At 52.0% G+C, this 11724-nt stretch overlaps 1 protein-coding gene across 1 annotated transcript; it reads left to right on the forward strand.

The window, feature by feature from the left end:
* The first annotated feature begins 73 nt into the window (after nt 1–73).
* On the forward strand, nt 74–8438 carry VPS25 (vacuolar protein sorting 25 homolog). Its single transcript, XM_074978873.1, has 6 exons — nt 74–179; nt 987–1132; nt 4372–4425; nt 5408–5496; nt 6879–6954; nt 7748–8438. Exons 1-6 carry the CDS (start codon nt 133–135, stop codon nt 7858–7860), a joined length of 525 nt encoding a protein of 174 aa, XP_074834974.1. The 5' UTR covers nt 74–132; the 3' UTR covers nt 7861–8438.
* The last annotated feature ends 3286 nt before the right edge of the window (nt 8439–11724 follow it).

The following is an 11724-nucleotide window of genomic DNA, read 5'->3' on the forward strand; positions in this document are numbered from 1 at the left end:
TGGAACGAAAGCTGCCCGGAACCTTCCTTCGCGGCGGCGTGCGGGGCCGGAAGTGCAGGCAGCGGACCGGAAGTCGGCGGTGAGGGCCGGAAGTCGGTGGGGCGGCGGTTCCGGGTTGGCTGGGCGGCGGCGATGAGCTTTGAGTGGCCCTGGCAGTATCGCTTCCCCCCGTTCTTCACGTGAGTCCCCGGAACTGGGCGCTGAGAGGACCCCCCCCCCCGCGTACCGTCCCCGGGCCCACACGAGCCCCCTCGCAACCTCCCTGGCTGATCCCCCCCTCGCGTGTCCGCGGTCAGTCCCGCCCCGGGCGGGCCCCACCTGCCCTTTGAGCCGGGTCAGAATCAGGCACTGGGCCTGTGGCTCTTGCCCCAGGCGCTCCCCGCTTCCCCATCCCTGGGCCCTGCCTCCGGCACCTGGGGGTTTCGTGTCTCGGGGCGGTGTCAGGCCCGGCCCGCCTGGTGCGTGGGCCCTTGCGAGGGAACTGCTGCGTCGCTGGCCACAGCCTGGCGTGTATCCTGCGAAGGGTCACAGAATCGCAGGGCTGGAAGGGACCTCAGGAGGTCACCTAGTCCAGCCCCCTGCTTCAAGCAGGATCAACCCCCACTAAGTCATCCCAGCCAGGACCTTGTCCAGCCGGGACTTAAAAGCCTCAAGGGATGGAGAATCCACCACCTCTCTAGGCAACGCGTTCCAGTGCTCAAGGGGCACAGCACAGGGCGTTCCTGGGTCCTAGGCCCTCTGCAACAGTGAGAGCCCAGCAGGGCAGTACCCCGTGGCTTACTGAGCTTGTGGAGAGGGGGCAGTGCAGACCATTTACCTCTGGGATTCGTGTGTTAATGTAACTGCTCGCTGATCGTAGGGTGAAGTTTGCACGTAGGGGTGGCCTGTCTGGCTGCACTTGTCACCCGCTTCAACGTCTTTAACGCCAGAACGTGCTGAGCGTGGAACCAGATGTTGACCCAGAGCATTTCTGTGTTTGCTTCTAGATTGCAGCCCAATGTGGACACCCGGCAGAAGCAGATGACAGCCTGGTGCTCCTTGGTGCTGTCGTATTGTCGTCTCAACAAGCAGTACACGATGACGGTCATGGAAGCCCAAGAAAGTCCACTTTTCAACAACAAGAAGCTGCAGCGTATCCTTCGCTCTCATGCCCTTTCATTGTCCAACGTGCTGTGGTGGCTTTACTCCAAGCCAAAAGTTTGAGGTGTCAGGTTAGAAAGCAATTGGTAACCACTGGAGGGGTTGGGACCAGGATGTGCGGAGTGGCACGTTTCCCATCCGGAACGCCATGAATACAGCACAGGGACCGTCATTCACTTCTGGCAGCTGTAGAACAGAACTCTTTGCAAGGTGCAGATTTTTTCAGGTAAACAGCTCTGCCCCTTGGGCTCAGGCCAGCAAACTCATTCCATGTTAGCATTGCAGCATTAAGTGGTAAGTAATGTTGTGTCAGCAGGGGCAGTAGCAGTAATTAGCAGTAATACCCCTTTGAGGCAGTTGTTTCTCTGTGCTGTTGTCTGCATGTGTATTGAATATCATAAGGAATACGTGTAAGAATAGGAATTTTTCTAAGTGCCATTGGCCAAAATTCTTCCTATTAGTCCCGGCCTTAAGGAAAACTGTATCCTGGGTGAACTTGTGTTTTGGAGTCTGTCCCCTGAGGTCCCCATCACATCTGGCCCCTGTAGCCTCTGTTCAGGTCTTAATTTGTTTTGAAAGAGGTAAGTGTTGGCTGGGTGGCCAGAGAGCAGAAGCTGCTGCTGGCTGGGCACCCAGCGCTGGAGGCATCAGTAAGGCAGAAGTAAGGGTAACATGTTATATGGTGTGTGGCCACCCTTATTTCTGCACTGCTGCTGTGGCTTGTGATGCTTAGCACTCAGCCTGCTGCTCGAGGCTGGCCTAATGCTATCACATAGGGACTGCATTTTGCCAGAGCCCATGGCCATTCTGCAGTCTTCTGGCCACTCCCGGCTCACCAGTGGCGCCCCTTCAGATTTTGGTGGGGAGGCAATGTTAGCTGTTAGTGATTCCAAGACTAGTTAGGCATCTGAAAACTCTAGATCAGCTGTTCTCAAACTGTGGGGTGTGACTCTCTTTTAATAGGGTCACCAGGGCTGGCTTAGACTTGCTGTGGCCTGAGATCAAAGCTGAAACCAAAGGAAACCCCACTGCCTGGAGCGAAAGCCTGCCACCTCCAGTCCTGGGTGGCAGAGCTCAGGTTGCAGATCCTCTGCCTGAGGGTGAAGTCAAGCATCCGCTTTGACCCCTGCGCCACCCAAGCACAGGGGTTCTGGCTTTCATTTTGTGCCCCCTTCTTTTGGGGCAGCGGGGCTCAGGCAGACTCAGATTCTGTTCTCCCTCCTGGGGTCGTGTCGTAATTTTTGGTGTCAGAAAGGGTTTGTGGTGCAATGCAGTTTGAGAACCACACGCTGGGGCTTTTTGCAGATAACAACTTAGTGCTTTTGCCAGCTAATTGCTATTTAATTCCTACATAATGAGAAAAAATATATCTGCAAATACCAGTTAAAGCAATAGTGTAAGTTCAGAACAAACAGGAGATAATACAGCAAGATCTTCCCTATCCCAGACCTAGAGATGTCAGTCTTGGAGCTTTAATGCAGATCTCGGAAACACAAGTTTGATGTTTTGTATGCTAGCAGGGATAAATAAAAATGAATTCTGCTTATTTTCTCTCACAGGCACCCTCTGTTACTGCCGTTATCTCCTCTGTTTTAGTCAATTGTTTGTCACTCCACTAAAACATAGTTACTTAATTTTAACAAATTTTTTTTCTTAAGAAAGGGAACTTATTTGTCCAAGTATTTTGACACTTATGTTTGCTGAGCACAATCATTTACATTTGACTACATCAGGACTGTTAGTATCAGACTTGGAACTGCATTTTATGTTTGTATGCATTTCAAGTTGTATTACAGCTATAACTGAAAAAAAGGATATTTTGAAGGTAGGCAACCTGCATTTTCACGGTGCTGAAGTTACATGTTTAGATAATTTTTTAAACTGGCAGTGTTAAGGTGCAATTTACGTTCCAGATGGATTCCACTCTTTGATTGTACAGGTTGAACCTCTCTCATCTAGCACGCTCTCATCTGGCAACATACGTAATCCAGTGTGATTTTAGTTAGCTGGATGACAATTTCTGGGTGTGGCCAAGTTTCCCGTGGTCCCATAAAGTTTGTTTACCACCACCAGTCCTGGCTCTCCATATTCTGTGCTGTTATTTAGCTCTAATTTACCCCAAATGTCTTCTAAGAGCCCAATAAGCACTGGCAGTTTTGGTAATGCTGTTGGACAATATTAACCTCCTGTGGTCTGGCAAATTCTCTCCTTTGGCACTGGTCAGATCCCGAGGGTGCCATACTAGAGAGGGTCCACCTGTACCACTTTAAATAATGTATGCCAAGCACAATATGCTAATAAAAGCAGTAATGAGAATTACTCCAGCCAGGACAGGTTAGGCAGTTAGCACTTAATACTCAAAGAATTAAATGTAATCATAAGAAGAATTAACTTATGAAACGTACAGACCAGTTAAACCACTAAAGTAACTGCTTGGTAATACTTGGTGAACTTAGAATAAAGTGGCAGAGAATCTATGTGGTTTGTGCAATTTGACAGGAAAACCCAAGAATAACAGCAGCAGCAATAATAGAAGTTTGTATAAGAGAGTATGTGGGTCAGTGTTCTGTATTCTTAAATAGAGCATTCACCAGCCTGAATGGTTATTCCGACAGCAGCGGTCACTCCTGACCCAGAGGTAGCAGCACAGACAGGCTGCCCCTTGTCCCCACCCACAACCCAGCTCATTGTAGACTAGGTACACAGGTGAAGGGCAATGTTCCCTCTAAGCTGAGTGCTTGGGTGGCTGCCCAGGAGAGATTCAAGCGCTGCCCAGCTGACAAGCAGAGCACCCACAGTCAGCAACATGTTTCTACTGATGGTGCACGTTCCCACATTCCTTGGTGTGCATAACAAAATTTATTCTGCCCATGGATATTAAAAACCAGAGGTAACGTTGCCAGGGGGATACCCTGACAACAGCGCTCTGTTCAGCAGACGGGAGGCAGACTCTTGGTCCTGAGCAGCTTGGCTGAGATCAACTACAGTAGTGGGAAAGGAGCAGAGGGAGGCAGGCGGCAGAGCTTGCAGACGGCAGTGGAGCAGGGTGGCAGGGTGGGGGCAGCAGAGGGTTTATTTCAGTTATGCCGGGCATGCTTTGCTCTCTGTTCCTCCTCCCGCAACCAGTTCCCGCTGGGAACAATATTGGGGATGGTCACATGTCTGACATGGTCCCCTGAGCTTTGCCTGTGCTGCTAAATTGCCCTGAATGGTTCCTTAACTGAGAACCAGGGAAACTCCCCATGGAATCCATACAAGTTGTGTTAGAAGAACTCAGGAAAAAAGGTGGGTGCAAATCTCTGCTGAATTGTCTGTGGCAGTTCATGTTCCCTGTGCCAGTCCGACCTCTGCTTAAGTTCCCTGCTAGTGCTGATAGTCTGGCTATGCGACTGTCCCAAAACATTCTGGGCATGGACTGTACCACTCCGACTGAGAAGTCATTCTTCTGCTCTACTCAGCGCTGGTTAGGCCTCAGTTGGAGTATTGTGTACAGTTCTGGGTGCCACATTTCAAGAAATGTGGGGAAATTAGAGAGGGTCCAGAAAAGAGCAACAAGAATGATCAAAGGTCTAGAGAACATGACCTATGAAGAAGGGCTGAAAGAATTGGGCTTGTTTGGTTTGGAAAAAAGAAGACTGGGGGGGACATGATAGCGGTTTTCAGGTATCTAAAAGGGTGTCATAAGGAGGAGGGAGAAAGCTTGTTCTTCTTGGCCTCTGAGGATAGAACAAGAAGCAATGGGCTTGGACTGCAGCAAGGGAGGTTTAGTTTGGTCTTTAGAAAGAAGTTTCTAACTGTCAGGGTGGTCAAACAGTGGAATAAATTGCCAGGGGAGGTTGTGGAATCTCCATCTCTGGAGATATTTAAGAAGAGGTTAGATAAATGTCTCTCAGGGATGGTCTAGACAGTATTTGGTCCTGCCATGAGGGCAGGGGGCTGGACTCAATGACCTCTCAAGGTCCCTTCCAGTCCTAGCATTCTATGATTCTACTGGAGTGCTCATTGTTTTTCAGTGTTGTCTTTGTTTTCAGAACTCCTTGTCCCTTTCCTTCTGCAGCATCGCTAGCCGCTGCCTTGGGGGAGGTAGAGTCAGGCCCAGAGGCAGGAGAAATGTTTGATGTGATTGTGGGCGTGGGTAGGAAGCCAGCTTGGGTGACAGGATGGAGTGGCAACGGAGCTGCAGACATGCAGACTCTCTTCCTGTAATGAGAGGTGTCGTTCTCGGTTTGGGGCCTGTGGTAAGGAGAGCCTTTCCCTTGTGTTTCAGGGAACCTCGAGTGGTTAGACAAAAACAAATCCACTTTCCTGATCATGTGGCGGAGACCAGAAGAATGGGGGAAGCTCATCTATCAGTGGGTGAGGTCGCAGAAGCGTTGTTATTGTTCAGAGCCAGCCCCCTTTTCTGTGTATGGGGAGGCAGCTGTCATTTCAGATTTAACAGAATTGCTGGTCTGACATCTCACCTGCAGACAGCACTGTCATGGAGTGTGGGGGGGTCCCCCGGCCCTGACCCCCATCTGAGCCAGGAGTGACTCTCACTCAGCAGGTAGAACAGAAGGTTTGTGAGTTGACAGCGACCCAGCATAGTACAGAGGTGTCAGTACAGCAACCAGAAACAGTCAGTCCAGTCCATTTTGCGAGGGGCCCCCAAGCCAGGGCCTTGGATCCCCTTGTCTCTTTCCCCCAGCCCAGGCTAAACTGCCTTCCAACTCCCCAGTTCCAATTCAAACTGCCATACCCTACCTACCCCCTTTGTCCTGTTTCCCAGGGAATAAAGATGTCACCTGTGAGCTCACATTACCATTATACACTGATGCTGCCTAGTAATAGAAAGCCGTGCTAGTCTACACACTATCAAAACAAAACAGCAGGCCAGTAGCACTTTAAATACTAACATAAAAATTTATTGGGTGATGAGCTACAGTGGACAGACCCACTTCTTCAGCCCATAGCCAGACCAGAACAGACTCAGTATTTAGGGGACAGAGAACCAAAAATACTTGATTCCTATTTTTGGTTCTCTGTGCGTTAAATATTGAGTCTGTTCTTGTGGGGCTATGGTCTGAAGAAGTGGGTGTGTCCCACTGTAGCTCATCACCTAATAAATTTTTATGTTAGTATTTAAAGTGTTACTGGCCTGCTTTTTTTTTTTTGATGCTGCCTACTGAAACTCGGGGAAACTACAGGGCATCAGAAGATGCATGCCATCTAACCATAGGGACAAAATCCTCATGCCCCCACGCTGTGTCACAAGCACGCCCAACAGCCAGCCTCACAGGCAACTGTGCCCTGCCAAATCACCTGGCTTGTGACTTGTGAAAACCAAAACCCTCACATGTTCGTGTCCTGATCCTTCACGGGTCCCACTTCTCTCTCCTGCCAGGAGGTGTGGGGCTCTGGGAGTTGCACACCTCGCATTGTGTCAAAAGCTGTGATTTGCAAGTGATAGATTATTCCTACCTATCCTGGTGAGCGTGGTTGAGAGCTCAGTAGTGAGGACAAGGCTGCGGTTGCGTTCCCCTCCGTGAGAGACAGTGGCGGGTGGGTGGGTGGGGTGGGATGCGGACTGCTTACTCCACAGTTGAATCTCCTTGTCTGAGGAATGAGCTTGTTTGCTCAGTAAATACTGACTGGGTTCCACTCTGCTGAAATGAAGTTCCAGCAGAGATCTGTGCTGGGAAGAGGAATTGTTTGTAAGACACAAAGTGAAGTTTTCCACATGGCTCTTGTTGTCCCAGGTGTCTAAAAATGGCCTGACCAACTCCGTGTTCACACTTTACGAACTGGCCAACGGAGAAGACACCGAGAAGGAAGGTAATGTGACACCTCCTGTTTTGGGGCTGCTTTCCAGAGCACAGCAGTGCTGTATGAATAAATAATTGGTACTGCCAGGTGTCCGTTTGAATGGTGAGCTCCTTTACAAATGCTTGTAGTGGCTGCATGTATTTTGGAGCTCACACCGATCACCACTGAGAAGCAGGGCTCGAAGCCTTATTCTCAGCCTGCCCCCACCCCGCTGCTGAGATCCTTGTATTGTTACTGTGCGTTATCCCTGCCTGTCTCTAAGCTTCTCTCCCTTCGCTGTACCAAAACTCTTAATTACTTGTTCACCTGGCTTCAGAGGAGTTGAGTTGTGGGATCTGCCTGGCCCCCTTGGAGGTCTGTGCTGAAAGCTGCCTTATCTCTTCCTCACCTGTTCAACAGCACCCAGCCCCTTGCTTTCTGAGGCATCAATGTAATGGGTGATGGCAGCCAGGGTTCCCGCTAATAATTTCCAACCATGGGCGGAATAAATTTTATGCACTACAAGCATTTGTGGATGTGCACCACCAAGAGAAACGCAGGCTGCTGGCAGTGGATGCTCTGCTAATCAGCTGGGCAGCACCCGAATCTCTTCTGGGTGGCTGCCCAAACACTCTGCTTGCAGGAAGCACTGGTTTACTGGTGGTTTGGATTATTTGTGCTCTTAGTTACGCTCTTGGGTCTGTGCAAGGTGCTCCCTAGGGCACCTCCTAGTTTGCCGTCATTAGTCGAAGGCTTCTGTGCCTTGGGTGTGAGGTGTATTCTTGTGGCTGCTGTTGACTGAGCATGTTTCATCCTGCCCTAGAATTCCACGGCTTGGAAGAGTCCATGTTGCTTCGGGCGCTGCAGGCCTTACAGCAAGAGCACAGGGCTGAAATTATCACACTCGACGACGGCCGAGGCGTCAAGTTCTTTTAACAGACGCCACCTCCTTTCTCAACTTCTCTGACTGCTAAAGTATTTCTAGCATGAAAAGTTCAGTCGCCGGGCCTGGAATTGTGCAGTGACTAGGCACTGCTGCGTGTTCTGGTTCTCTTGGGCAAGGTGAAGCTGGGAAGCCTTCTGAAGAAATGACTTTTTCTTAGAAATCTTCAGAGATTTTCTGCGTTTTTCTTCCTCCTGTTGATTCTGTTCGCCTGAAGGGTCAAAACAGCTCTGGGTCAATTACAGGGGAGCTACTCCGGGACTGATGCAGAACCACTCCAACTGTTGACCCTAACTCCCGGCAAAGCAGCTGAAGATCAGACCCTGGTAAGCTGATCGCCTGGTTAGCTGAGGTTGGCTTCGAAGGGCAGATCTCTGCCTCTGGTTCTGGTCACGCAGTGAGGCTCTGCAGCCCCTGGCTGCATCAGCAAGTGCGACAAGCGGAACCCCAGACCAATTCCAGCTTTTCAGTGACATCTGCAGAACAGGAGGCGCTCACTGTGAAGCATACTGCACTGGGGGTGTTGGGGATGGGTGCCTGGGAATTAATTTGGCATAATTAAACAAAGATGTATTTATAGAGCTGCACTGGGTGGTTTTTTCGCCTTGTTGGTAATGAATCTGAGGGTTGCTTTTCTGTCAGAGTAGTGACTTTAAAACCATGACTCTGCATCGGTGTTCGCTCTAATTTTTTCCATCCATGGGTGGAATAAATTTTACGTGCACCAAGGCATGCACAGATGTGCACCACCAATAGAAACACATGCTGCCAGCCGTGGGCGCTCTGCTAATCCGCTCTGCTTACAGGGGACGCTGTGTTGAAAAGGCTGTGAAGATGGCAGCCTACCGGGGTCAGGAGAAGGATTCCCAGCCAGTCTGTCTCCCTGATTCCAAACCAAGTTGTCCACCTTTGCCTGCAAAAAGCTGTCTTTTCTCCTTGCCTGCCCCAGGGACAGTCGGGCTCTTTCCAGCTCGTGGCCTAGGATATGCAGGGAAAATTTCCCCTTCAGCATCACCTGGGCTTCCCTGCCTGTGGCTAGCGGCGTGGGCAGGTGTGACCTGGCTGCTTCATAGCAGCAGTGCATTGTGGGAAGGTACGGTTTGGTGTTCAGCCCCTCTTCCCCGGTGAGGGTATGTGAAACAGCAAGAGCTCAGCTCCATTCTGCGGGCCACATTTTGCTGTGTTCTCTGGGACAGCCCGGAACAGTTTGCCCTTCCCTGCCCTTGTCTAGCCGGCATTCGGCGCTGGTTCCCGTCCAGCCCTCCCTGCCATCCATCGTCAGCGGCAGCTTAATTGTCAGTGCTGACAAGGCGCTAGAGCCAGGCTGGGGTTTGTGGGGCTGGTGGAGAGAAAACCCTTCCACCTCCGAACGGGTGCACATGTGACTTGGAATCAGTGGTCCCCGCACCCTCGGCTCACGTGCTGCCTTCATTGACTCACATTTGGGGGCTTCAGCGTGATGCCTCAGCTCTGGGACTGTATTTTACTGCTGCCCTGAGTGCTGTTTTGCTGGTGAGAGGTCTGGGAATAGCTGTGGCCTCGTTCCTCTCCCCCTGCCCCAGGCTGGGCGGTTTATGCAGGGCTGATGCAGTCTCCGGTCGTGTCTGGAGCTCACAGATCACCCCCCCACAAGGACTTGATCCGGCTGCGAGCGTACAGCAGGGTAGCCTGGTGCTCTGGGAATGCTGCCCACCACCACAACCAGGAGTCTTATTTCTGGGACTACGAAAGCCTTAAAATCATCGGTTTGATGAGGTATAACCGTAACCCGTTGCTGGTGCTGCCTCGTGATTCCTCTCTAACGTGAGGGGAGTGGGGAGAATCCCTTCGCTTCTCGAGAGAGTGACTGTGCTGACAGACTGGGTTGGGAGTCCTTATTTAAGGCGCTGCTGTGTGGGCAAGGTGCTGTTATGTGATCTGCCGCCCACCCCCTCACATCACCCCTGAAACTGACAGGCAGATGAGATTACAGAGACGTCTTGGTCTGTTTCCCTAAGCGCCTGCAGCTTCCACCTTCCTGCGGCTGACGCAAACACAGAGCAAAAGTATTTAACCTCCATCCAGAGCCAGGTGTGCCGGGAGAAAGAAGACAGATCCGAGCCCACCATTGTCTGCCAGCTGCAGCCGAGGGTCGCTGTGCCGGAGAACAGCACCTTGGCTTGGTGTCTGCACAGAGCAGCAGTGGGTGTGCTCTGGAGAGTGGCTGGTTTCTTTTGCCCAGCAGAGGGTGCCAGCGTCTTCTGCAGCCGTGGGCCGGTGCTAGGACTGTGCCCTGGCTCACTATTCTTTGGTGAAACGTGTTAATTCATTGGCTTCCACCCCTCTCCCAAACAGTGGGCAGATCAGACGGGTGCCAGTGCAGAGCTTCCAGGTTGGCTTTGGTTTCTCCCGTCACATCCAGGCTCTTGCCAGACTCTCTGGCCTCAGCTCATGCTCTGTCTCTGCTCCTTTCCCCATGCTGCAGCACAGGTTCTTGCCCTCGGGGGGCTCTGTGCACACACAGCCCAGGCTTTCCCCCACCCCTGTAGTGGGGGTGGTGGCAAAAGGGTTACAAGCCTTGTCTGTGACCCTGACCCGTGAGCCCTTAACAAACGGCCCCAGGGTGTTTGTGTGTCTTTCCAATGCACGTGGTTCAGACCTGCCTCTGGGCCCTGCATTCCTGCTCCAGTCGCCTTCCTCCGATCTACCCTTGCTCCCCTTGTGTGCGTCTGTTCTTAATTAAACACTCAGCTGCCTTGGGAAAGAGCTGATGTAGCTTGAGATAACCCTGCAGGCCGAGTTACCTTGTGTTCAGCAGGCTCTGACAACCCTTCCCTCCCCGGATCCAGTCTCCCAGCTGCCTAGTCTGGGGCGCGGGGGAAAGGGAAGGAAGAACACCCCTTTTCCCCCTCCCAGGATACGGACAGAGTAACCAGGCTACTTCACAGCCTCCAGGGATGGGGAGTGTTCCCTCCATCACCTCCAGCCAACTCTAACCTGAATGGCGAGTTCCTTGGGGCAAGGATTCTCTCTGTGCTTTGACCAAGACCCTGCCCAGCTGGGGGCTATCTGGAAATACCCATATTATGTAGTACTGAGGGCCTGAACAACACTTGGGCAGCTGCCCAGGAGAGATTCAGATGCCAGCCAGCTGATCAGCAGAGCGCCCCCAGCCGCCAGCGGGTGCTTCTATTGGTGGTGTGCGCACACATGCCTCGGTGCACATAACAAAATTTATTCTACACCTGGATGGAAATAATAGGGGGACCCCGGCCTCTGGAGCCCAGACAGCCTCACTGGCCACTCCCTGTCCTTGCAGGATCCCAGGAGAACGGCAAGGCAAACAAAGCTGCCGGCAGGATAATAGCTGGGTGTTTTATTGTCATCTGACACTAATTGTTTGTCATCCTTATCTGGGGGGTGCACTTGGCTTGGCAAGGCAGTCGCATGACTGGGACATGAGAAGCGGCCTGGCTTGCGTGGGTGGGAGTTGCTTGCGCTAGAGCCGGGCCGGGTTGGAAGCTGCTAGGTGCTGCGTGGGGTGGAGGTGATCTGATGTTTGTGTGAATGCGGTGGAGCCCCTTTCCCTGCTAGCTGGGGGTCTCTGGAGTGCCGGAGGAGCCAGTCAACCTTCGGGCAGGGGAGCTGGGGCAAGGCCAGGTGTTTGGCTTCCCCAACTGCCTGTTTGACTCCTTGCCTGCAAGCTGTCTGGGGCAGGAGCTGTCAGGCACACTGAGCAGAATGGGGCCCTGCTTCCTGCTGGGATCTCAGGGGATACCACACAGCACATAATACCAGTGGCTGGCTGGAGAGAGACAGGTGAAAGGTGATATTCTCTGGCCTGGCTGATGCAGGAGGTGAGACTGGATGGCCAAGCT

Source organism: Carettochelys insculpta, chromosome 28, assembly GCF_033958435.1.
Source record: "Carettochelys insculpta isolate YL-2023 chromosome 28, ASM3395843v1, whole genome shotgun sequence".
NCBI lineage: Eukaryota > Metazoa > Chordata > Testudines > Carettochelyidae > Carettochelys > Carettochelys insculpta.